The sequence below is a fragment of the Magallana gigas genome, chromosome 4 (genome assembly GCF_963853765.1).
Source record: "Magallana gigas chromosome 4, xbMagGiga1.1, whole genome shotgun sequence".
NCBI lineage: Eukaryota > Metazoa > Mollusca > Bivalvia > Ostreida > Ostreidae > Magallana > Magallana gigas.
The window spans coordinates 16,410,715-16,438,391 of NC_088856.1; the positions used below are offsets into that span (position 1 = coordinate 16,410,715).

Here is a 27,677-nt window from a genome sequence, read left to right on the forward strand (position 1 = left end):
ATAAAAATGCAAAAACAAAGCCAAATAGGAAATAGTTGCTTTGATATGAACATATTTAATTGTGAAAATTTCATACAACTTACATCTTCCACAGGTAACAGTTCAGGCGCGTAACATCGGTTTTTAAAGTGGAGGAGGGGGGGGGGGGGGGGGGAGACTCATCCGAAAAAAATTTGACAAGCAAAAATAAAAGGGAATTATCAGACAAGTTCCTAAAATCACAAAATCATAAAAATCCTAATCCGTTGGTTGGGTGGAAGAAGTATACTACAGGTACGTAGTATACCTATAATTTCAAATTTTTTTCATATTCAGTTCTCTTTTTTCTTTTTTTTCGATTCAAGAAGTAAGAGGCCAACTCCATGCATATGTCAATAATTATTCACATTTTTACATGTAAATTGAAGAAAATTCTTTGCTGCTCTAATAAGTGAGAGCGACCCCCTTCCCGCCCCTGCCCATCACCCTTCCCCCTGATGCTACATGTCTTCATTAAATTGTGCCCTACAGGTGATCAAATTAGACGCTTGGATAGCTCACATTCCTGGTATAATTGTTTACAGCCGTACCGATTGAGGTGGTGGAATGTTGGATTGACGACTATATATATATATATATATATATATATATATATATATATATATATATATATATATATATATATATATATATATATATATTTATATATTAAATAGATGTTTTTAAGAAATTATAGCAAGAAAATTAAATGCCCACATGAATGCAACTGCAAAATTAAACAGTTTAAGTTTTAAAAATTGACATTGGATTGGGGGGGGGGGGTCGAGAAGACTGACAAACTTTTGTATGACGTTACGGATGTGGTTGTTTTAAACTAATATTCGAAAGACCGAGGGGTCTGAGGACACTGATAAATCTACAGTCAAGGCAAGACCCATTTGAAACTTGAAACAAGCTTATTGGCCCTTATTGCACCTAGGTATTTCATTTTAAGAAAAAAAATGAAACTATTTGACATTCATTTTTTAAAGGGTATATACAGCTGCAAGTAACTAGACATTAAATGTTGCGTTAAAACTTTTTGTTTCTATATCAGTTATATTGCCGGTCATCGAAGTGGGGTATAATGTCTTTAAGTCATTCCATAAATGGCATACTTATAACCACTATAAAGGCTGTAAGGAAGAACGATATGACGACAAAAGATTTATTAGAATATGGTCTGACTTGAAAAAATCCAGGGCAAGGGGGTTCCTGCAACCTCCCTTTTTCTAAGAACAGACAAGAAAATTGAATTTTTAAGAAGCTGTTCCCACTGTTTTGAGAGGATATAAAAAATCAACGGTAAAATAACAAAATGACGATAGATAATTGGTAATGAAAGCACCCCCTCCCATTGATTAAATTAAGATTGGCGAATAAGATTCCCTTTTCTTGCTTGTAAAATTTTAGAATAGGTCTGCCGCCCCCCTTTCAAAAACGATGTTTCGTGTCTGTTCTTAAAAATTTATCGAGAAAAAAATCCTGCTGACCCATTTTATCTAATATAACAGATGCATCTTATGATAATGACAAATCATCGGTGAATGGTACTTTTTGATACAAGTTAGATTCAGCCGTAACAGTTTCCACGACTTAAGACGTCATAATAACCCAGATCGCGCTGATCATAATCCCTTAAACGCTTACTTCCTTTGTCTTATGTCGGTGTATGCTCACAATAATGCAACAAATATATACAGTCCCACTTTAAGACGGAAACACTTAGGGCCTGATAACTAATTAGGGTTCAGCAGTCTCAGAACCTGATACATCAAGTGTCCTGTGACTACCAAATGCGACTAGAGTCATATAACCACGTGACCTTACAGATGCAATTTTTTCTCCATTCATATAAATTTATCCAAATCTCTAGTTATGACATCTTGATCAATGAAGATGAAAGAAAAATCCATCAATATGGATGTTAAAAGTATTATTTGGACTGTTTTGCTAATTCACGGGTATTTTTGTTTATCACTTGCAGAAACGCACGATTTTTGTAAAATGGAGCGAATTTTGACTAATCGATTTGAGACAGAATGTGTTCTGTGCTCTAAAAATTCGGACACAGATTGTCCAAGGAATGCAACGAAACTAACTACAGATAACGGACATAAAAATTGTCAGTTAGATCTCAATATGGGAAACGAAACGGATCCCCGGATTATCACTACGACGGGATGTTCCCATATTTGTTTGGAAAATATTCCGGACCCGTACTGCTGCGATGGCTATTATGGTCCCAACTGCTTGGGTAAGCTTAATAAGTTTAATAAGTTTTAAGTTTAATATCAATCAAGCTTACTCATGAGTTTACAAATCTAGGCTTGCATTAGGTCTTGTTTTCTAAAAAAGGAGGGTAATTGCATGCCAGTTGCAAGTTACTTTTGTTGAAAAGAAAATCAAACTCATCTTTGTTCACTTGTTGCCAAAGGTGAAGATAATGGGAGCGAAATTTTAAAATAAACTTGAAATACCATGCAACAGATACATGTATATAGAACGTATACGTAGCTGCACATGCAGTTGATATGTTCAATTTTTGAACTGATTTGTATGCTATACGGTTCATGTATATATTGACTATTTTTTTTAATTTTAAGTTAGAAATTTTTATTTTACAAAGAAAACAATTCATATATTATAGCTTTAAACCTTCATTAAAAAAAAATATACACCTTTAGTTCTTCTCTCAAGGAGATTAGTGCAGGCTTTAAATGGCCCCGACCATCCTGTCCTCTTAAGATGTTAGTCGAGATACTGAAGACCTAGCAATGCTGTCCATGTTTACAGGCACAAATCACCATTAGCGTTATGTCATATGCACGCTAATTTATGCTGCTTCCTTCTTTGTAGGAAGAAATTAATTTGATGACTAAAATTTAATGCTCCATGACCGGTAAAACCGTTATAGATGGGGTTCAGGGGGTCCCCCTGCAAAATTCACTTAGTAAAATTTCCGAATACATGCCTTGGACCCCAACCTTACACACACACACGCCACCCAAACACCGGTAACTAAAATTTGACATCGGGTCCCTAGCTCCCTTGGGGAATATTCTTGTTTGAGCACGTGTTCCTTATGAATGTTTGTGACCTCTTAAAAGTGATGGAGATTTGATGAGGGAATCACTATTCGTTATATTTTGTTCCTAAACAAACTTTGTTTTTAAAATGTCGTAAAATGACAGTCATATGTTATTTAAATCTCCTTGAACATTTAATTAAAATCAAATAAAAATCAATTACATATATGTGTAAATTATAAAGACTAAAGCTAAGCGATATTTTTTTCTTATTATATATATTTAAATTATTAAAATATCGTATTTGATAATTTCGGTTGCTCTTATGTGGGTGTTGTTGACCATGAACTGAATCTTTTTGAGATTTGGATTTGATAATTACGAAATAAATACATATAACATCAAACGTTGAAAAATCATTTTTTTTTTAAACCACAAACAAGACATGTCTTCTTTGATGTTAGGAAGAGGGTGAAATTACCGTAATGAAAATTGGTGTGAAAATCCTATATCAAACTTAAAAATAGATAAAACAGAACTTTTAGATGTTTCGGTTACGGAATTATATACTAAGTTTAATTTTCCTTGACTTCTCAATATACCTTGTCGCTTTATACAATGTAAATCAAATCAAATTAGACTACATTCATGTAATCGCTTAATAACGTAAGTAGAAATCTCACCAAAGAAAAAAAAGATGAAAGCTATTTAAAATACAGCCATGGAAAATACTATTTTTGAATTTGAGCTTTATTTTTTAAGATAGTTCGAAGTAAAAAATCGTATATAATTTTGAATAAATGTTGTAGTATTTCATTTGTAAGGTACACACTGTCAACAAAAATGTGTTTGTTGAGTTAATATCCAACTGTCTCCGTTATATGACTTAAATGGTGAATAAAGAGTTCTTATCTTCTAGTAAGAGTAGGAATTTGACCAAAATATCCTGCTGAATTAATTTGCTGAAAGCGAGATAGCGATCAGTGTGTCAGATTTCCGGCGAAAGTGGTTTGGGGTCAATAGCACCTTGAACTGAGAGTTAAAGAAGCACTATAGAGAACAAGCATTTTGAAGTATGGTTTATGTTTCTTTGTGGGAATAAATTCATAAAAAGTGATCTACCTAAACTTTAATCAGTTTTGATATTTGTAGGTTATATAAAAAACGTAAACTTTTGCAAAAATATTAATATATTCTGACAGCGGACAATCTTATACGGAATTGAAAAATTTATATAACATCAAAAGCAAACGTAAATTCAATTAAAACCTAATTGTTAATGTTGTTTTTGTATTGTTTGTGTTGTCTATTCCGCAGCATGTCCATCCTACAACTGGAAGACTTGTAATGACAGGGGCACCTGCAATGATACAATAACCGGAAGTGGCGAGTGCTTGTGTGAAGTAGGTGGTTTGTGTGGTGGCGGGATTTGGATGTTCAATAAGCTAGGCTAAGTGTTAATTTAATAACGCTTTTCTGAATTGATACATTTATGTACATGTACATGCATACTATTTGGCGATGTACTTGATTAAGCGGGAGATGCATTTCTCCATCAAAGCTAAAAAGAACACACAGCCAAATGTTTTTATTTCTTCGAGATTATTGATATGTTCATCTTACCTGTACATTATAGCTATTCAATATATTTAATTGCATATTTTTTCCAGGCAAACTTCACAGGATATGCTTGTGAAAAATGTTCAGAAAATAATGTGTATGGCGAAAATTGTACAGAAAGTAAGTTATAATTTTCTTCCATTTTGTATTACAAACAAAGACCCCTTTTGCCATTTTTGAGCCTCATACAATCTTTTGTCCTATTTAGCCTGTGACTGTGTAAATGGGGAATGTGACAGCGGAATTCTAGGTTCCGGAAGCTGTGATTGCTACTCAGGATGGAATGGAGACAGATGCGATGAAGGTATAGACATTTGATTTTAGAGTTAATGATACATCATGTTGACATGCGCCCAAGTACGAACGCGTAAGATTTTGATACCACCTTAATTAGTCAACATAATTATTCTACTTTCACTCTATCCTTATAATTTGCTAATCAATATGCTTTCGTTAAGTTTGTCTCAAGTTAATTGCCGTTTACGCTAGTCTGTGATGGTGTTCTTACAAAATATACACTACGTCAGTATAGAACAGTTTTTAGAAATAATGTCCACCTTTTAAATATCATCCTTTTTTAGGTTCTAGATTTTAGAAAATACTAGACTTTGACCCGTGCGTGCATGGGTTGACATTGCATATGGTATTGGACATTTAAGAAATATATGTATTACATCAATACATCGTATTGTAATGTTGACTACATAACCAAACCTTAAGCCTACAAAAACGCTATTAATTTCACTACACTCTGCTTAGTTAGAATAATCTAACAGTTACTATGTCTTGGGACAGGACTTCACCACATTTAAAATACCTCCCATATACCCGTACCCGTAATGTAGCTACATGTAATATAGAAGAATCGCTCCGAAACGATTTTGGAAAAAATTAATGAAGCTGCATTGAAAATAACAGTCAAATTAGTCATAACAAACCATTTTGAGGCTGTAAATACCTTTCATGTAAAATTTTAATTCATATTAATGAAGAATTCAACACTTTTTCACCAACGATTTTTTTTACTCGCTTCGAATTTACACACCATGTTGACATTCGGAACTCTTGAGATACACTGAATTAGAGTTATCTCCCGTATTTCTTTTGATGAACAGAATATATGACAATTTTCAATGAAAATTTACACATATTTGTAATATCGTTTCTGAGTTTATCCATGCAAATGTTATATTGTGGTAACATAAACTAAAGAGCCTCCCGTGATCTAGCGTGAATGTAATGCGCATGCGCAAGATTGTAAAATCCAAAAAATCCACATGATTTCCGGATTTTTAAAAGGAATTTTTCTTGATTATTAATTCGCGAAGTTTGATTAAGAAAAAAGAAAAACAAATTGGTAATCTTCAAGTACCAATAATATTTAAAACATATAAAACAAAAGACAGTACTTTTCCAATATCTCGGTATTAAAACCCAAAAAATCGAGTCTGTTATTATACCCCCCGCAAACGAAGTTTGGAGGGGTATATAGGAATCACCTTGTCCGTCCGTCCGTCTGTCTGTCCGTCCGTCTGTCCGTCTGTCTGTTCGATTCGTGTCCGGTCCATATCTTTCTTATGGAGAAACATTAGAAGTTTTTACTTCACACAAAGATTGCTTATGACCTGAGGGTGTGTCATGACCTTGAACCAAGGTCATTGGAGCAAGGTCAAGATCACCAACAGAAAAAGTGCAAAATTCGTGTCCGGTCCATATCTTTCTTATGGAGAAACATTGGAAGTTTTAACTTCACACAAAGATTGCTTATGACCTAAGGGTGTGTCATGACCTTAACCCAAGGTCATTTGGGCAAGGTCAAGGTCACTGACAGAAAAAATTGCAAAATTCGTGTCCGGTCCATATCTTTTTAATGGAGAAACATTGGAAGTTCTTACTTCACACAAAGATTGCTTATGACCTAAGGGTGTGTCATGACCTTGACCCAAGGTCATTTGGACAAGGTCAAGGTCAATGGCAGAAAAAAGTGCAAAATTCTTGTCCGGTCCATATCTTTCTTATGGAGAAACATTGGAAGTTCTCAGTTCACACAAAGATTGCTTATAAGCTAAGGGTTTGTCATGACCTTGACCCAAGGTCATTTGGGCAAGGCCAAGGTCACTTGCAGAAAAGTATAAAACTTGTGTCCAGTCCAAATCTTTCTAATGGACAAATATTGGAAGTTCTTAATTCACATCTAGAATGCTTAAAACCTGAGAGTATGTCATGACCTTGACCAAAGGTCAATTGAGGAAGTTCAAGGTCATTGTTAAAAAAAAATCGGGCTCAGTATACCAATAATTCAAAATGTTTATATTAAGTGGCTGCTTGACATGTGGAATTTCGTTTGATTCGAGTCATGTTTGTTAACATAAGGATACAAATGTCCTCATGCATTAACAGTTAACTTGAACTAAAATGGAATTTAAAGAATAGAAATTGGTTTGTGTACTCATATAAGCATTAACAGTTTTAAAAAATAGAGCAGTTGTTATTTATAGAAAATGGACGATGAAATAGATTCATTCAATATTTTCTATAATAGAAAAAATACATGAGTTATGATTTTTCTTAGAGGGGGGTATCAATTGTGAGCTTTCTCACAGTACCTCTAGTTTTAATATAGTAGTATAGATATATTGCTTTCTATTTTTATTTCTTTCTTCCAGCAAAACACATTGGAAGGGACGTTTCATAAGAAACTTATTACTGTTTTCTTTTTTGTGAATGCATGTACATGTACATATAGTTTACACATTAAGTATTTGTGGAAAATTCTTCACTTAGAACTGTTCAAGTCACAAGTTAACTCAATTCACGCCATTTGGTTGATTTTGTTACTTTATTGCTTGTTGATAAGGATGTTGATAAAATAATACTGGTGATTATGTTGTGATTGCTGTTGTTTATTTTGTACATTTTCGTTGTTGGCGATTATATCCGATTATCATCGTCATTGTCCTCACGTTGTTGTTGTTGTTGTTATTGTTGTTGTTGTTATGAGTTATTTTTATTGTTGACAGAGATCAATGGTTGTGACTACAAGAACTGTAGCGAGAACTCCCGCTGTGTACAGGTCGAGGGCTCCAACTACACCTACTGTTCCTGTAATCAAGGCTATGAACGGAACGTTACCGCCACGGAACACACGTGCAATCGTAAGTACCGGATTATCTGCACTTAAAATGTATAATCGTAACTACAGTGTTCCAGGGCTAATAACCAGTAATCGTAAATACAGAGTAACTTAGGCCGCAAACCTGCATTCGTAAATTCGGTGTAACCTAGGCTGCAAACCTGCAATCGTAAATTCAGTGTAACCTTGGCTACAAACCTGCAATCGTAAATTCGGTGTAACCTAGGCTGCAAACCTGCAATCCTAAGTACAGTGTAGCCCTGGATACAAACCTGCAATCCTAAGTGCAGTGTAGCCCTGGATACAAACCTGCAATCCTAAGTGCAGTGTAGCTATAGCATGGGATACAAACCTGCAATCGTTAATACAGAGTAACCTAGGCTACAAACTTGCAATCGTTAAATACTGTGTAACATTGGCTACCAATATGTTTTCGTAAATACAGACAAAAGTGCAATTTCAAAAGTATGTAAAGTGTAATCTGGGCTATGAGCGGAACGTTACAACCATATAACACACATGTAATCAAAAGTACAATGTAACTTGTAAATAAAACGCTCTTGAATGTCGGACTGTATAATTCCGTATCTTTATTTTTTTTTGATAACCATTTGTTAATGTCATAATTCAAATTGACATTATTTCGGAAAAATCGTGTAGGTTGTTTTGAAGGAAATTTAAACTTACAAACGAGGAAATAGACAATAAATAATAATTTAAAAGCTTCCAGTTATATTATTTTATGCGTTGTGAGGATTAATATACTAGTACATGTACTTAGTATGTTGTTTTAGAAATATTCACCGTTTCTACATCAAATTTCAACACATTGTGATACTGATTTACATATACATGTATGTTGAAACCAAAATCAATTTATTTTCCTTTACATGGACATGCATATTTACTGTTGAAGGAAACTGCCTTTCCAAATAAATGTTTTGAAGATGTTATGTAGACAGTCCCGCCCCATCATTTTCCTCAATGATCTTATACCGTAACACTAGTCTTTTTGTGTTTCATCATCTAGTGTCTGAATAATACAGTGCCGGGTGTTTAAAGTTACTTGAAAATATTATTTTAGCACAAAAAATCATAAGCATTCATAATTGTAAGTCAACAACACGTAAACAAGGATGTATCAGTCAACATGATGTTAGTTTGAAATGAAACCGACTTACGGGCCGCTTTCAACATCCCAGCAGGTTCCAAGCTCCAAGTAATGGCTATATGGTCTTCAGCTATAAGAAAGCCTAGCAACAAACAGCATTTATTCATTTAGTGCATTCAATACAGCCTGTTTATCGAACCCAGCAGCTAAGATAGCTAGCTGCTAAGATCTTGAACGCAGTCTGCTGAGTGCATCACGTGTTCATTGGGTGTTTGTAATGAAGAAATATTAGATATGTCCAGACAGTCACGTTTAATATTTTTTTAAGGTCAGAATGAATTCGTTTACTATTATTTTATTCCATTTCTATTTTAGCCGTGGACATGTGTGAAAATGGCAAACACAAGTGTAGCCAAAACGCAAGCTGTATCTTTACCGGACCCGCACAGTACAACTGTTCCTGTCTAGAGGGGTTCCGAGGAGATGGCTACGTGTGTACTCCTATCGATCCCTGCCAAGAGATGTATGGCGGCTGTAATTTTACGACGTCGATATGTACTTACAGGTCTCCAGGAAAGGTACAAAGCCTTCTGATAAATAAATGAGAGTTTCATGAAGAGTTATGATCATAAAAATCTCCTTTAGTATCAGTTCATAAAACTTCAAGAATCATATTAGTTTTATAAAGATGACTACAGACAATCGAATTAAAAGTAATTCAGTATAGCATTATATCCTACATGTTTGTCTGACAAATCACATCATACGGAAGCAAAACAATATTGAAATGGAAGTGCATTGCCTTTTATCTGTTTTCTCAATGTTTTTTCAACTTCAGTCCTTTACTTTTCTTTAAACAGAGAGACTGTGTTTGTAAGGCTGGATATGAGCTCTCCTCCAATCAAACATGCGAGCTTATCGACTTGTGTTCGACCAATAGCAGCCTTTGTGACAAAAATGCTGATTGCAGCATGATTGGGCCTCTGCAACACGTGTAATTAATGAATAAAAATATTCTGTTAAATATAATTGAGTATGACGGGAAATGATTATAATTAAAATTGTTGTTTTTCTTTTCCACACACAGATGTATATGCCATGAAGGTTATGCCAGTGCTGGACATTATTGCATTAACAATTTACTTGGCGTACGTGAACTATTTCTATTTATTTATTTCTCATTTATTCTTTATTTATATCTCTTAAATTTTATTTAAATCAAATAAAACTATATTGAAAATGAAAGAAATGATGATAGATTAAAGCCTTCTTACTACCAATTTATCAGGCGTGCAATAAACTTGTCCTTTTACAACAAAGTTCGTTGCATTCAAAAGTTCTTTCAAGAGTTTGAATTCTCGCGAAAATTTAGGTCTTGGAAGACATACACAACAGCGACCCTGACCTTGAGGCCAAAATGACCTGGTCCATCAAGCTGGTCAAGAACATCTATCACGACGAGTTCCGTTACCACGGTCCGTTCACTGTGTTCCTCCCCACAGACTATGGGTTCCGGACGATTTACAGAAAGATGGATGTAAATAACAAAAAAACTTATTCTGCCAAAAAAACTTATTCTGATTGTTTTAACTATTATGTTCAATAAGCCGAATTACATTCAAATATAACAATTAAAATGGCCTAACAAATTTAACAGAAGATGTTTGAATAATTAGAAACGCATTATCATTTCTTTTAATTTTAAGAAATATGAAATAATTTTGAATTAATATCATGATTTGCATTTCTTGATGGTGAACAATTAACGAATTAACAGATAGACGAGTTTTTAGCTGACCGAGACACAGCTGGCCAAATTTTAAGACAACACATCATTGTCGGAAAGTGGACAATGGAGAATCTGACACGTATGGATACCTTTTACACTTTACAAGGTACTGCGGCGGAGATCCAGACCAAATCGGTTAGTGAAAAGTGTCAATCCAGGCATGTAGAGCAAGAGGAATGGGCGGAGGGGGTCACTGTACCTTTTTTTCCTAAGTATCAAACAATAAACGTACATTGTCAAGCTAATAAATTAGTCCCTCTATTTACTAGATTTTTATCTGGCATCTCCAATTTGAAAATATACACTTGTGTTAAGTCATTTTATAAAGAAACATGAGCAGCTTCTTGAACTCTATCGTATATACGAGGGTTGATCCAAAAGTAATGTCACAGATGCGATAAAATCGTGAAAAATCCGCGTAAAGTGACAAAAGTCCGTGCTTTAAGGTATCTACCTAATTTAATTTAGACCTGAAAATGTTAATGCACTGTGATAATTATTTCTGAGGATAATATATTTTGTAGAGCATGATCGATGAGGTAAGATAATCGCCGCACGCTAGCCACGTCATTTCTAGATCTTTGGCGTTCTGTTAGAATTTCGTACTAACTAGTACTCTATATAAATTCGCCACGATGCTCCATTTTACTTTTTTATGATCAATTTTTTCACGTATTAACTAATTATTTTTTGGCAATCGATGAAGTAGTATGTTGGATTATTTAATGTGCGATCAGTTTGTCAAGGTTTCATCAAGATATCATGAACGTAGCTTTACGATATAGCCATTGACGTAAGAACTCGGCTTTAATTTTCCTTCAGAGCGTATGTCTTCTATCTATCTAATTTATTTATTAAATGACATATGCTTTTATAAGGTATTGGAACCACGTTTAAGTACCCAATCACTCACTCTCAATTTTAGGTTGATACATTAATTCCAATACATTTTCTAGCGATTTCTATCCAATCAAGCAAAAAATGCATTGTATCACTATTCACCTGTCCAGCCTTTTTATCCCTTGATCTAGAGACAAAAGCCATTGGGCAGATATCAGAAATGGATAGTAATGGTCCCTAATTATTCAAAACAGTTAGAACAAGTTAATAATATATCCCTTCTAAATTATTGTGTTGTTTGGGGCATTTTCAAATTTTGAAGCATGTAATTTATTCATTTATACAAAGCTTAAAAAGATGTAAATTCATGACGCGGCGATGTCACGTATATATTATGCTATAAACATCAATATCTTGTTTATTGTTCAACAAAATTTAATAAGAATTTTAATTCGAACTTAAATTTTGATTAAGAAAATTTTGATGTTTTATTTTATACAATAGCGCGTCAATGAGGAGCGCGGTGCTAAGTGTGACATTACTTTTGGATCAACCCTTGTATAGCATACTTGACAAAACAAGGCATATAGATTGTTCCGTCAAAACGCTGATATTAGTTGTTGAAAAGATAATGCAGATCTTACGTGTATATCTTTTAAGCGTGGAGAGATTTCCTATCGGTACAGACTGAGTGGATCAAGAGCCAGGTCTTCTGTGGTTAAAGAGGACATTGCTGCGTCTAATGGAGTCATCCATGTCGTCCAGAAGCTACTGACCAACTCGGCCGACGTCAAGGGCGATAATTCGGTACGACGCACACATTACATTTTCTGTTTGCATTTTGCAGTTTAAAACATTTTTCCTTATCAATATTTTTTTAGATAGTCTGTATTTTATTATTTACAAATAGATGAATATTTTAATTGCAATATATAGTGTTTTATATTAATTTCTTCTGTTCTTTCAAGAAAACCATTTTCACCCTGCTCAAAGAATCCAGGCGGTACAGCAAGATGGAATCCCTCATAATTGTACGTTGTTCAATTTTCGATTCGGTATTTAATTTTTTGAAAATAGAATTAAAAAAAAATTACTGAGGCCTTTTTTTGTTCTCCATTTCAGAGGGCCGGGCTTCAAGCCGAATTTGAGCAGGACAACATCACTGTGTTTGCATCTAGTAACAGTGCTTGGGATAGCCTGCCAGTCGGTGTTCTGGATTATCTACAAAGTGATGAAGTAACGGCATTTTTCATTCCCCCTTCCATATTCTTCTTATTAACATATTCACTTCATTACGTTCTCAATTTACTTGTCAACTGATTAATTTACCGAATGTATTTGGTATTAACTTTTTTTACATTGATTTTCAAGGGGTTTTTTTCACATCATATAAAAAGAAATCTGTAGCACTTTGATGACAAAATATTGTTTTCTCGAATTTTAGGGACTACGTTCTTTGCAGCTGATTTTACGACATCAAATTGTTAATGAAACAGTAAGTCCTAAATTTTCCTGAAAATCATACCCAAGAAACAAAACTCACTTCACCATGTACTTCGATTTATTCTTAGAACGTGTAAATCGAACTCCCCCGGTATTACGAGTTGTTTTGATTTTTCAGGTTGAGGTGGCGGATCTCATCAACAGACGAACGATTCAGACCAACAGTAAATCAGTCGTCCCGATTCTAATAACGACCCAGGTAGTTCAAAAAACTTTTTCATACCTTCACTTTATTTTCACAAACGTAGTTAGAAAATACAGCAATTTTTCTTGTCGTTTCTTTCTTTTTACAAACGCGTTTTATGAACAAGATTTGAAAATCAAGTACGCCTAAAATCAAACTTTATATAGCCTGGTAAAATACCATTTTCTAGACAACATTAATTTATATGAAAAAATATGAAAAAAAAAATACTGACAATTCAAAGACTTCACATTTGATTTGTCACAGCAAATCTGACAAACCTCTACAGCCTCTGTACTTATATTTTGTCCATCTTTAGGGTCAGATTCGGTTGGACAGAGAGACCAACATCACACAGACAGACATACCGGCATCCAATGGCTTGTTTTACCATACAGACAGCGTGCTCCTACCGATGGAACGAGATGAAATCCTGCCGGGCATCTGTGGTTATGAAAACACAACCGAAGAGGAACCGGTACATACTGGATTTATCACAATATGTCACGTGGTTTTCACTGCTTGCAGATCACGTGATTGAAATAAAATACTATTAAATACTATGATTGAAAATTCATAATTTGGATAATAGAGAGTGGATGTGTTATACTCACTCGTTGACGTGCTTTGATGCTTAATTGTGCCAATAAAAAAAACAATTAAAACGTCCGTCTTTAACTTTATTTTCAGGGGTACTGTGGACCGTGTTTTGCAGATCTGCAATGTGAAAAGGGTGACCCCACAGTATGTGAAAAGCGCAAATAATAGAATACTGAATACAGAGTTATTTTCGCACTGTGTAATTTTCGCCCTTTTACACTTGCTAATAGTTTCGCCCAGTCTCCAATTCGCCAAGACACACTTGTGTTTAAAGAGAGATAATTTCAGACATTGGAATTCGCACAATCTAAAATTCGCCCGCTGACAACGAGGTCGAAAGGGGCGAAAATAAAACGGGGCAAATATTTCCCTGTATGCAGTAAGAAATATTTGAAGTTTTTTTTATTTCCTGTATCTGTTATTCTAATAAATGCACTGTTTCCTTTAAGGGAGAGATAGACAGCTGTACATTACGGAAGGCGATGGTCAACAGACACCCTGACACGGGTAAACTGCTGCTATGGTTCACCACAAGTACAGGCTGCCGGGCAACCTGCAACATCACAAAATCGGTAAACAGAATCCAAGTTATGTTTTCCTAATTCTTAAGTCTAAATTATGCTGTGTCTTTATTGTTTTATAAATGTCTTTTGTCGGTGTTTGATCATCAGAAATTCAGTTTTTCAGTCCAGATTTAAAATAATCAACTTTGGCAGAAATGTTGAAGTAACTAACTCATTGATTTTTTTTATCAGACATCAACCTGTTGTTCCGGATATTTTGGCGCCAAATGTGCCTTGTGTCCCGGCGGATACAAGAACGAGTGCTCCGGGAAAGGAAAGGTTAGAAAGTGTACCAGAAATATCTTTACTTGTAGCCATATGTCCTGTACAAGGCTGACGTGGTCATCGGTCTGAATTTACATATTTCATCAATAGACACTGTAAAAATAAAGTGTACATGTACATGTAGTTTTTTGTGCGTATCACGTCTTAATAGGATATAAGTACAAATCAATTAACGTTTATTTATAAACCGTAGTGTACTGACGGAAAAGATGGGAATGGGACTTGTGTTTGTGACGAAGGTTTCAAGGGTCCCGCTTGTGACATGTGCTCCGATCCGAAGAAATTCGGACCAGGATGCAACCAAAGTGAGTTTTCAAATTTCAATATCTTTGTCATAATATCTTTTATTTATTTCTTTTAGTATTTCGAAGAAACATAACATGTTTCCTCTGTTCACCCAAATAATACCAATCTAAGTGAATTAATTCAAATATAAAGGTATAACTATTGAATAACTTTAAATTTACTAGATGATTGAATTTATTCGATTAATATCTAAGTTGATTTTATTTCTTCTTAGCTTGTACGTGCGTCCATGGGAATTGTAACAATGGACCCGATGGAGATGGTAAATGTAAATTTTGTTACACACAGTCGTTCTTTTGGAGTCGTCGGCCGTCCCGGTATGTTGGAGAAAACTGCGACCTCATCCCCAAGCCATGCTATGGCAGTCTTCACACGAAGAGGTGTCACATTGATTCGTCTTGTATTCGAAACGGGACAGAATTCCGGTAAAATACGATTAAACTATCAATGACACAGCATCAATATTATCAAATTTTAGATAAATTGCAATATATTTTTTTAAGATGAAAATCCTTACAATCATCTGCTATTTTTTTTATTTTCTAAAATCACGAAATTGTGATTTGCTACTTTTTAGCTGTGTGTGTGATCCGGGTTATGAAGGAGACGCCGACGTACAGTGTAAACCCATCAACCCCTGCGAGAAACCTCACAGAGGCGGCTGTCACCAGCAGGTACTGTCCCCATATAGGTCTAAAAAAAAAAGTGTACATATACTCTGATTGATAACATTGATGCAAAAGAATTAAACACTCTTTAAGTTAATTATTTATTGCGAAAAGGAGCTATCGAAAATTTTGGAAGTTTTTTTTTTTTTTGGTGATTACGAATGGCCGTCATTCCTGATAGTTGACGGGGTTTTTTTTCTACTAAAATTACTGCTAAGCAATACGACTTACGCACTGTATAATCATTTTATGATAACAATATTGATACCATCTTCCGACTAGAATAAAGTCTGCAATTTCAGTTTCAGAGAACTGCTAAAGGAAATTATTAATGAACTATTAATTAATTCATATATCAGCATAATCGTTACAAATTATCCATGCAGCAAAATATTCAATCTGCCCAGTATTGTTTTTTTCGTAGAAATATAACATGTATCTTTTATTAACATAAAAAGAGTTCCTTTCCATCGCTTGCAACATTAGTAAATTGTGAGTAATCATTATTTTGACTGAAAACATGAAAAAAAACCTACAAATAACAAATTGCATTTAAAATTACAGGCGGTATGCAAGATGGACGGACCGGGCGGGAACACGTGTACGTGTAATGAGGGGTGGACGGGAGACGGGAGGTACTGTTACCCAGGATCAGAGTGCGGGGACCACCAGCACTGCCACACCCAGGCCACCTGTAGGACGGACCCCTCACACAACACGGTCAGTGGCGGAGGAATATTATACTGTATTCTTAGTGTGTCATAAACCAACTTATTTTTGCGACGACTTAATGTCGCAATTAACCGGGTAAATTTACGTACTGTACCGAGTACATTCACAACGGCTTATTCGCGCCCAATACAATCATCCTTAGTGACAAAATTTTATGATTATTTTAAAGGCACATCAAAAACTAGTTTGCAACGCATAATGTATTCGGACGAAAAATATATTCTTGTTGATCAAATTCTGGTAAAATGTTGTCGCACGCGAATAGAAATTGGTTTACCATCACTTGTTTGAGTTATTTGATTAGCAATAGTGAATTATGCAAACTGTTTTGAACTTGTAGTCTCTTTGTTGGTGTAACGATGATTTCCATGGCAACGGAACATTCTGTATTCCAAACAATATGTGCAATTACCACAATGGCGGTTGCCACTCAAAGGTATGTAAAAGTGTTTTTGTTTTAGGAAAAGTAATGATCTTTTTCTAAAACTTATTTTCACCGTTTTGTTTAAATTGTATATACAAATTAAATCATTTATATATATATCTACCAAAAAGATTTCACAAGGGTGATCACATGACAAAGACCAATCAATTACAATTTTAAGGCCAAGCTTTTGTTGATTTCTTGGTCAAACAAGAACCACCAAATGTTCTTGATTCCCTTTCAGGCTGATTGTACTCCTCTGGCCCCTGGTCTCAATAACTGCACGTGTCAGAGAGGGTATGCCGGGGACGGGGTGTTCTGTATCCCTACCATCTACGAACTTGTCATTAACCACCCAGATCTGACAAAAGTAGCTTCGTTCCTCACTGTAAGGCTTTACTCTTGTTGTAATTACATATATGATCATTTCATAAAATCAACTCAATGTTTTTAACAATAAGTTCATTTTGATACGTTTCAATTAAATGAAACTTAAACAAATATTTGCAATCGTGTAGTACCTTGGGCTTATATGCCTCAGTCTCACTTTACAATTAAATTTCTATTTTTGACTACCTCTAAATGATAAGTAGAACCCTTACGGCAATTGTTGCGACTGGATGTTAATACTGTAAGTCGTTTTAATTCCACGGTGTTTAAATTTCACGATTTCTATTAAAGTACCAATCGCGATGGTTTTAATTTCACGCTGCTTAAAAATCAATTGATCAGAATATAAGCATTGAAACGTGTTTGAAAACTAATGATAGTATTCACGATGGATTTAATTTCGCGGGGAAAAAAAATAATCGCGAACATAGTGAAATTAAAACCATCGTGATTATTTGCCAATCTACAATACCTGATTAATGGTAATTTAATTTTCGCCTGGTATTTTTGCCCTTCTACATTTGCAAACATTTTCGTCCCGTCTTGAATTCGCCTACCCACAGTTGTCTTTACTTGGAAATAATCTTAAACATTGGAATCGCCCTGTCTTAAATTCGCGCGATGATAACGAGGAGTGAAAACAGAACGGGGGCAAAAATTTCCCTGTATACAGAAGTGTATGGTTGATATCTTGCAGCTGTTGGGAGATGACAGTATATTACAGTACACTTTGGACAGCTATACCTTCTTTGCGCCCACTGACGCCGCCATGGACTTCTTGACCAGGCGCAGAGAACAGGACTTCTTCTCTGATGAAGACAATGTGCTAAGTTTTATAAAGTAAGACATAGTGTGGTACTATATAAATAGTGCCTGTTTGGGAGGGTAACAGTTGAAATTGACACCCCGAGAAAACCATTGTAAACCGACGCGAAGCGGAGGTTGACAATGGTTTTCGAGGGGTGTCAATTTCAACTGTTATCCTCCCAAACAGGCACTATTTATTTTGTTATACTGAATGTCTTAATTTTTAAGAAAAGTTTACTGCTTTTATATAGGAATAACGTGAATTCTACAGCGAACCGTACGCGCATAATTTTCGCGCATGTAACACTTTTTAGCTCACCTGAACCGAAGGTTCAAGTGAGCTTTTCTGATCACCCGTTGTCCGTCGTCCGTCCGTCCGTCCGTCCGTCCGTCTGTCCGTCCGTCTGTAAACTTTTCACATTTTCAACTTCTTCTCAAAAACCACTGGGCCAAATTTAACCAAATTTGGTACAAAGCATCCTTATGGAAAGGGGGTTATAAATTGTTAAAAAAAAGGGCACAGCCCTTTTCAAAAGGGAGATAATTGCGAAACAGTAAGTTTAGGGTGCATGTCTTTAAAAATCTTCTTCTCAAGAACCACGGCACCAGAAATGCCAATATTTACACAAAAGCTTGTATATATAGTGAAGATTCTAAATTGTAAAAATCGTGACCCTCGGACCAAAACTGGGGCCCCAGGCGGGGTTCAAATTTAACATAGAAATACATAGGAAAATGTTTAAAAAATCTTCTTCTCAAGAACCACGGCACCAGAAATGCCAATATTTACACAAAAGCTTTTATATATAGTGAAGATTCTAACTTGTAAAAATCGTGACCCTCGGACCAAAACTGGGGCCCCAGGCGGGGTTCAAAGTTTAACATAGAACAACATATGGAAAATGTTTAAAAAATGTTCTTCTCAAGAACCACTGCACCAGAAATGCCAATATTTACACAAAAGCTTGTATATATAGTGAAGATTCTAAATTGTAAAAATCGTGACCCTCGGACCAAAACTGGGGCCCCAGGCGGGGTTCAAAGTTTAACATAGAAATACATAGGAAAATTTTTTTAAAATCTTCTTCTCAAGAACCACTGCACCAGAAATGCCAATATTTACACAAAAGCTTGTATACATAGTGAAGATTCTAAATTGTAAAAATCGTGACCCTCGGACCAAAACTGGGGCCCCAGGCGGGGTTCAAAGTTTAACATAGAAATACATAGGAAAATTTTTTTTAAATCTTCTTCTCAAGAACCACTGCACCAGAAATGCCAATATTTACACAAAAGCTTGTATACATAGTGAAGATTTTAAATTGTAAAAATCGTGCCCCTCGGACCAAGACTGGGGCCCCAGGCGGGGTTCAAAGTTTAACATAGAAATACCTTAGGAAAATGTTTAAAAAATGTTCTTCTCAAGAACCACTGCACCAGAAATGCCAATATTTACACAAAGGCTTGTATGTATAATGAAGATTCTAAATTGTAGAAATCGTGACCCTCGGACCAAGACTGGGGCCCCAGGCGGGGTTCAAAGTTTAACATAGAACTACATATGAAAAATGTTTAAAAATTTTCTTCTCAAGAACCACTTCACCAAAAATGCCAATACATACACAAAAGGTTGTATACATAGTGAAGATTGTAGAAATCGTGACCCCCGAACAAAAAGTGGGGCCCCAGTAGGGGTTTAGATTTTAACATATGTAGGAAAATGTTTTAAAATCTTCTTCTCAAGAACTATAGTGCAACTGTTTGGGATATTACTATGCATACATGTACATCCTTAAATAATGTAGATTCAAAAAATTGTAACTCCCGGACAATTGATGGGCACCAAGAGGGGTTCAAAATTTAAACATTTTAAAAAACATAAAGGAAAAGTTTAAAAATTTTCTTCTCAAGAACTACAATGTTTTAGTTTGTGGAATTTCTATGCATGCATCCTTCGCTTATGTAGATTCCTAATTGGTAAAATCGTGACCTCCGGACCAATACTGGGGCCCCAAGATGGGGTCAAAATTTATTAAAGAAATATAAAGGTAACATGTTAAAAAATCTTCTTCTCGAGAACTACAATGCTTCAATTTGTGAGATTACTATCATGCATACAACCTTGGATAATGAAGGTTCGACAGTTTTAAAATAGTGACCCCTGGACTAATACTAGAGACCCAAGATGGGTTTAAAGTTAAATGTAGAAGTACCGGTATATATGGAAAATGTTTAAAAATCTTCTTTTCGAGAACTACAATGCATCAATTTGTCAGATAACTACGTCAGCACCCTCAAATAGTGTAGATTCGAAATTATAAAAGCCGTGATCTCAATCTAATACTGGGGCCCCAAGAGGTGTTCAAAGTTTAGCATAGAAATATAGAGGGAAAATGTTGAAAAATCTTTTTCTAGGGAACTATAATGCTTCAGCTTGTGAGATAACTAGGCAAGCATCCTTAAATAATGTAGATTCCAAATAATAAAAACTTTAGCACTGGACTAATACTGTGGCCCCAAGAGGGGTTCAAAGTTTAACATAGAAAGATATATTGAAAATGTTTTTAAAAAGTTTTTCTCGAGAACTATAATGCTACAGTTTGTGAGATTACTATGCAAGGATCCTCAAATTGTGTAAACTCTAATGTAGTGGAACCAAGAGTTATCTTTCTTGTGTTCTGTACAGTCTGAGAGTTATTCCTCTTGAAGTGGAACTCTGCTATGTTCAGTTTTTCAGGTTGTGTACGTGCGGTCCCACCGCAGTGCTTCACATTTTCATTCCTATGTTACTATTTATGTTGTTCAAGCCAACCATAAACCTGGGTCCCCAGAAAGGGGTTCAATGTTTAAAATAGAAAAAGCATATGCTACGAAATGTAATGTTACAAGGAACTGCTGTTCAGGTGAGCGATGTGGCCCATGGGCCTCTTGTTAATGTTACCCGTTGCTAAGTGCGTTGCTAACGCTGAGGGTAATAGAACGAATTATGAACTGCGTCTTAGCCAATCAGATTTCAGTATTTAACATGAAAGTATAACAATATTTCATACTGTACGCGGAGCGCAATTTTAAGCATATATTTAGAATTTTACTGTACGCGTAGTTCTATGATTAAGCATTGGTTTGTAATGGTAAGTTATCTCAATAGAATAACCATTGAATGAACTTACTCATTCAACAAAAAAATTCAATGATGAAAATATTTTTTCTGCGATTGTTTTTGTAATTTTTAGTTTTTTAATCGACCTTGCACACCCTTTTACATAGCTGTCATATGCAAATGAGTGCTGAACTGAAAACAACTATATAGGTTTGGGATTAATGAGATTTAAAAGCGGAGTAATAGTACTATATAAATAGTGCCTGTTTGGGAGGGTAACAGTTGAAATTGACACCCCGAGAAAACCATTGTTAACCGACGCGAAGCGGAGGTTGACAATGGTTTTCGAGGGGTGTCAATTTCAACTTGAAATTGACACCCCGAGAAAACCATTGTAAACCGACGCGAAGCGGAGGTTGACAATGGTTTTCGAGGGGTGTCAATTTCAACTGTTATCCTCCCAAACAGGCACTATTTATTTTGTTATACTGAATGTCTTAATTTTTAAGAAAAGTTTACTGCTTTTATATAGGAATAACGTGAATTCTACAGCGAACCGTACGCGCATAATTTTCGCGCATGTAACAATTTTTAATGTTACCCGTTGCTAAGTGCGTTGCTAACGCTGAGGGTAATAGAAAAAATTATGAACTGCGTCTTAACCAATCAGATTTCAGTATTTAACATGAAAGTATAACAATACATAATACTAATACCTGTTCAAATGATTTGGTTGATGGATGGATTTAGTGATTTGTTGATTAAATTACAATTATATCTTAGCGTAATCAGGTTATATAACAAAGGCAACGAAGTTTGCTATAATGCCAAACTTTCAAGCCTTAACTTTTTGGAGTTTGATTTTATTAACTTTAACACTGAAAATTAAAATCGGTTATCCCTACAATGAAACGGAATTAAGACCAGACCCCCGAAAAAAGTCTCTTAGGTGTAATGCTATACTGTGGTTTCATCAATATTCAAGGGTATCAATTTTCGTGGATAAAGTGAAAATCACAGTTTCAAGGATACGTAAATTCGTGGCCAATGACCCTATCAATACAAAATGTTAATAAAAATTGCCTTTCAATGAACATTTAATTTCGTGGATTAACTAAACAACGAAATCCACGAAAATTGGAATTCAACGTATATTGATGAAACCACGGTAGTTAGATCTCGGTACGTTGATAAGCCCAAACGTTCAAAACAAGAAGTGGTCAACCTACTTATGGGCGTTTAGATGTAGATTCTGTTCTTTGGCACTGGTAATCAATTCTATTAAAATAAACGTTAAAAACAATTCTGTTTTTCTTTTATTTGTTAAGCTACCATACTGTCCTGGGAGAAAATCGAGAAGAAGAGCTTAAGGCTTCCGTGGACGTGATAGAACGGTTTAATACGTTGTCTGACGGCTTCTTTCTCCATTTTAAAGTAGAAAATGGGGTGAGTAGATATAAGATGTCTGTAGGTAGAACGGAACATTAAGGGTTGCGAAGAAACATTTGTATTGGGAGGGTAAACTTAACTTCTTAAAGTGTTGTTAGTTTGTTACGGTTATTAGATTAGAAGTTTTACTATAATTTCTGGAATTTATATTTCAGACAGTTGTGTTGTCAACTAATAACAAGTTTGTTATTACGGCCAATATTGTGAAGAGTAACCTAGTGGCTGCCAATGGATTCGTCCACATTATCGACCGGGTACGAGTTATTAAAGATTTTTAATTTGGCAATTTTATCAAAAACCCTTATCCTGATTATTCATAAATGTCCAGATTGCACATTTTAAAAACGTACGATTTGGTTGCGAATGAAATGAACGTGATAAAATTGTTGAAGCCTATCTGCATGAAAATCTTGCATACAACAGCTCCTCAACTCTTCACTTACTGTCATAGTAAATAATATTTTTAAGGCTCTCGAACCCGAGCTAGAATACAACGGAATGCCTACTCTGGACGAGTTTCTGAACACCAGCAAAGACACCACGGAATTCGCTGGATGGCTAGAGGTGTGCATTTTTTTAAAACATTTCCAACTTAATTTTAATTATTGATTTCTATTGGATTGTCTTCGTAATATTATTGCATTGTACAAGCACTATCGGCTGTGAAGATGCAGGTCTATTAAAATGCTAATTGTGTACAATTATCATAATTTTACATGCACCAATCTGGTGGTGTTTAATTTCTTTAAAAAATTTAGACAAAAGGTTTGGTGGAGGAAATCATGGACATGAATCAATACACGCTGTTTTTACCGTTGGATGAGAAGTTTGAATCAGAAGAACTCTCCCCTACTTATATAGTACGTCTGCTATATTGTCGAATTTCAAGTATTAAGCAGCTTTCTTTCTTCTTTTTTTTTTTAAAGTGGCATATTTAACATAAATAACAAACAAACTATTTCGATGATGCATGCATATCATATGTTTGATAAATTGACAATCTATAAAGACTCACCCTTTGTACATCATCTCATTTGCATTCCATTTAATTACATATATTGTCAATAATATAATTTCCAAATGTCATTTTTAATTATTCAGGTGAGGTCATTTTAAATTCATTGACATAATGTTTATGCAATTTTTAGTACTAACTGTTGTTCAGACATATACAATTTTTTACTGAGAATATTCCTGGATTTTTTTTTCTTCATTAGACCAGCGACTATTTACGTTTCTACATCTTACCCGTCATACGTCTGGCGGAATCGTTTGACGACCAAGAGACTGTAGACACAGTTTTAGGGCCCAGACACAAGATCAGCATGGAAGTCATTGGTAAAAAGGTACCAACAATCACTACACCTTATATTAATCCAGATATTTCCTAAATATTCATCTCTCGCTTATTACTAAATAAACACATTCTGCTGCAGGTGTTTTTAAATGGAGAGCGAATGATTGTACAGAGTAACTTCCTGACGGATGGGGGAGTGGTTCATAAAATCGCAGGATATATTCATCCTAATCTTCGCACTTGTGACGTCATCAATAGAACAGTGGTCCACGTATGTAATAGTCATTATTTTCTGTGTTCTTTGTATATTTCTTGATTTCAAAATAAAAAATGGAAATGATGAAATTTCTTGATAAAAATCCGCATTTTGTAACTTTAAAAGACGTGGAATATTTCATTTACAGAGCGCGTGCGTGCCTTGCGATATCGGACATTACCAGTGCCCGGATGGTTACACTTTAGAATCCGGAACCACTACCAAGGGTTGTGTCTATTCTAGTGGAGAATCTCAATATAAAGGCTGTAGCTCCCTTTGTTCCAGAGAACAGACGGTATAGACTTGGTCACAATACTATATCATTAATCATGTCATGTTTTTGATTAAAGAAACACATTATGATGTGGTGGATACTTGATATATCTTTTAAATCACCGAGAAAAAAGTTTTCACTTGAAGTATAATATGATTATAAGACTTTTTAAATGTTTCGAAGATAATTTTTGTTTGTTTCAATTTGCTTGTGGCTTTACATTTTTCCCCGATCAAAGTGATTTGATGGTCAAATTTCATTTGCATTTTTTAAAGGGTATACCGTACTGTGGATGTTTAGATAGCATCCGTTTTGCAAATATAATTAATTGAAAAAAAAAAAACAAAATGTAGATTTCCTTCAGTAAAATAACACTGATCATGATCACTACCTATTTCAAAATTGTTTTTAGACATAATTCAGGGCCAACTTGTTTTGTTTTAAGTTGCCTTTGTATTTTGCGGAAAAAGTTGTGGTTCGAGTCTCTTTAGCGACATGTATATTTACATGTACGATGCTTCCATTTATGGTACCGACACAGCCAATAATCGAAGCATTAAGCTTATCATCTCATATTTTGTCTTCCGGATTTTTTCTCAGTGACTTTTTTTTCTGAAGTTTTGTCTACAAGTATGTCCTGCTCGTTTCAGAGCTTACTCTTTACCTTGTTTCGCTTACTAAACCACAACTTTCCGCTTGTCCTATACGAAAACGAAAAGTGTGTGTGTAAGGGTAAGAGCAGCTAAACACCGTTCCGATGTGAAATGAATGTTCAAGGATATAGTTGAAATGAAGCGGTGAGACGTCAAGCGGTACAATACATGGAAGTTTGGGGCAATATCGTCAATCCATGCTAAACGAAACCTGCATGAAAACGAATACCCAGATAGTCGGTATATCCTTCATTTAGTCGGATCATCATCATTTCTTATCTTGTGAAAAACTTTAACAGAACGACGGTGTCTTGCAATTTATGATGGCGGATGGATGAAAGATGATATTTCTCAGGGTGTCTCCCTTTCAACGAAAGGATCCAAACTAGCCCACAGGGAACAATGAGTGGTGTTAAAGAAGAAAGTTACCATTTATGCGGTGTTTATGAAGATCCGACTCGATAGAATCCAACAGGCAACAAAATCAAAGCAATGAAAATACGCCCTTGGTGCGGTGTGCTCCCGACAAACCACACATTTTCCCGGAACAAATATAATTTCCCTATCCTGGTTGTATTTATGAGCTCTCCGTTTGTTTCTGTGCATTCAATACATCGGTTGACGCACAAATTAAAATACCACACGCGAAGATGATAACTCGTTCTGAATTCCTTATAAATATAGATCTAGTCTTCTAGAAATCCAGATACTTAGACAAAAATCATATCATAAATCTGTAGAACTATTTGTCTCTTTTATTGCAAATACTGTATCAGAATTGATTCGATTTGTCTCGTCTTTTTCATAATCTTGAGCAAAATTCTTTGTACTTTTTAAACGCTATCCAAAGCAATTGGCACGGACGGAATGTTTTTCTCCGGTACACGAGATTCGGTTTGTTCTTCTGCAGGTAGTTGAGTAAACGAATCTGTAAGTAACTGCCTCACGGCATTCTTGATCTTAGTATTCAGCGCGGTATATACAAGAGTGTTTATAACGCAGTGGGACCACCCCACATACGTTGAACTAGCATGTAGAATGGAATCCACTTTCGTCATATCCGGGTCATACAGGTTAAGGACGATGAACGGTAAATACAGAACACCATACGTCACGAAAATGGCGGTCACGCTCAAAATCAGATGGCGCTCTTTGTTCTTTTTCTCTGGAAAAGAAGCAGAAGCAGGCCGGTCCTGTTTGCTCTTGACTGCGCTGGAAATCGTTGAAATGACAGTTTGTGACGCATTTGTCGCTCGCGCAACATCAATGCGTTTTTTATTCGATAAAACTTTGTGAAGAATTTTGCCGTAGCAGAAGAGAAGAAGGGGAAGCGTGCATATTATGATCGCAACCATTATAAATATACGATAAAACATTACATGGAACGGATCACATACAAACTTCTTCGCTTTATAAGTGAAAGAACCCCATGCATTGGTTAGAGGCATGAAGAGTATGGCAAATGGAAATGACCATGAAAACATTGTAACCAGTGCAAGGTTCCGCGAATTCATAAAAAGTTTCCTGTATAGACCGACATGGAGAAACATGAGATAACGGTTCAGAGAAATAAGTAACATAGAGAAGAATTCCGCTCCAAAAAGTCCGAACGTGACAAATCCCGCCATAATACACGATGGCATGTCCAAATCCTCAACATTCTCTGTATAGGTATTTTTAGCCGTACTGGGTAGAACAATAACACAGATTAACGTATTGTTAATCGTAAGGTTCAATATACAAAATATGCTAGGCTCCTTTTGTAGTTTGTATTTCAAAATGGCGACGATGTTGACGATATTCACGACAACTCCGAAAATGGACAACAGTATGCAAAAAACCCTAACGAAGATCCTCAGATCGTAAGACACTTGGTCACAGCAGACGTCTACGTCTAACTGCCGTGTGGATGTGAAACCATGACCCAGATTTCCTGGCGTGAATGTTGGAAGAAATGGCTGGTGCGGACGCCGTGGAAAATGACGCTGAGCCATGTTGAACATCGAATGTTACTTTGTTGTCAGATTTCACTTTTTGGTTAAAATTTCAGAATCTCCTACTCTGTCCACTTTTGAAAAAAAAACTAGCATTTTGATGGGTTGTTATAAATTACAGCGTCCTTACATATACGTGATACCATGTGTTTTCAAGGTGAATTGATTACATTTTCTAATGGGCTCGCATAGGTTTGTCTTCCGCTGTCTTAATGGCTCAAATTCCGGATTTTAAGGAAGACTATGTCACGAAACCATACCCTTTAACAATTTCTCATCGGCTCTCTGATGATTTTCATTATAACTCGCGTTATGAAAATATTAATGTTTACTTATCGTAAATATGTTCATCTTTGATTTCTTAATCGATGTCGAATACGGAAATAGTTCTCTGTGATCTTTTTGGCAAAAAATATGAAAAAAAATATTAAAAGTAAAACTCTTGGTCGTCAAAGCACGGTAGACTATCAATTTGCGCTATCCTTACATGCTAGTATGACGTCATGCTGTTATTCTAAGTTTGACATAGCAATGCATGGGTGCATAGAAGCGTGTGTGTGGTGAAGTGCGGATATTACAAAACTTCAAACTAATGTACATAATGCGACATTTATAATATTTTTCCTACCATTTTCTTGTCCTGCATTTTGTA

At 35.4% G+C, this 27,677-nt stretch overlaps 1 protein-coding gene across 1 annotated transcript in view; it reads left to right on the top strand.

Annotated features, from left to right (window-relative positions):
- Positions 1 to 1,845: 1,845 nt before the first annotated feature.
- Positions 1,846 to 27,677, top strand: part of LOC105340170 (stabilin-2) — a 28,534-nt gene continuing 2,702 nt past the window's right edge. The window contains exons 1-33 of the mRNA XM_011446086.4: positions 1,846 to 2,275; positions 4,365 to 4,450; positions 4,718 to 4,787; positions 4,876 to 4,971; positions 7,688 to 7,822; positions 9,287 to 9,489; positions 9,772 to 9,905; positions 9,999 to 10,059; positions 10,284 to 10,448; positions 10,689 to 10,835; positions 12,201 to 12,347; positions 12,509 to 12,571; positions 12,663 to 12,776; positions 12,985 to 13,035; positions 13,162 to 13,242; positions 13,547 to 13,705; positions 13,918 to 13,971; positions 14,277 to 14,399; positions 14,583 to 14,669; positions 14,869 to 14,980; positions 15,196 to 15,406; positions 15,559 to 15,655; positions 16,214 to 16,369; positions 16,722 to 16,817; positions 17,050 to 17,193; positions 17,893 to 18,035; positions 22,431 to 22,548; positions 22,707 to 22,805; positions 23,020 to 23,115; positions 23,310 to 23,411; positions 23,769 to 23,897; positions 23,988 to 24,119; positions 24,253 to 24,399. Coding sequence (XP_011444388.3) covers positions 1,912 to 2,275; positions 4,365 to 4,450; positions 4,718 to 4,787; positions 4,876 to 4,971; positions 7,688 to 7,822; positions 9,287 to 9,489; positions 9,772 to 9,905; positions 9,999 to 10,059; positions 10,284 to 10,448; positions 10,689 to 10,835; positions 12,201 to 12,347; positions 12,509 to 12,571; positions 12,663 to 12,776; positions 12,985 to 13,035; positions 13,162 to 13,242; positions 13,547 to 13,705; positions 13,918 to 13,971; positions 14,277 to 14,399; positions 14,583 to 14,669; positions 14,869 to 14,980; positions 15,196 to 15,406; positions 15,559 to 15,655; positions 16,214 to 16,369; positions 16,722 to 16,817; positions 17,050 to 17,193; positions 17,893 to 18,035; positions 22,431 to 22,548; positions 22,707 to 22,805; positions 23,020 to 23,115; positions 23,310 to 23,411; positions 23,769 to 23,897; positions 23,988 to 24,119; positions 24,253 to 24,399 — 4,122 coding nt within the window. The 5' untranslated portion in view covers positions 1,846 to 1,911. The remainder of the gene's footprint in view (positions 2,276 to 4,364; positions 4,451 to 4,717; positions 4,788 to 4,875; positions 4,972 to 7,687; positions 7,823 to 9,286; positions 9,490 to 9,771; positions 9,906 to 9,998; positions 10,060 to 10,283; positions 10,449 to 10,688; positions 10,836 to 12,200; positions 12,348 to 12,508; positions 12,572 to 12,662; positions 12,777 to 12,984; positions 13,036 to 13,161; positions 13,243 to 13,546; positions 13,706 to 13,917; positions 13,972 to 14,276; positions 14,400 to 14,582; positions 14,670 to 14,868; positions 14,981 to 15,195; positions 15,407 to 15,558; positions 15,656 to 16,213; positions 16,370 to 16,721; positions 16,818 to 17,049; positions 17,194 to 17,892; positions 18,036 to 22,430; positions 22,549 to 22,706; positions 22,806 to 23,019; positions 23,116 to 23,309; positions 23,412 to 23,768; positions 23,898 to 23,987; positions 24,120 to 24,252; positions 24,400 to 27,677) is intronic.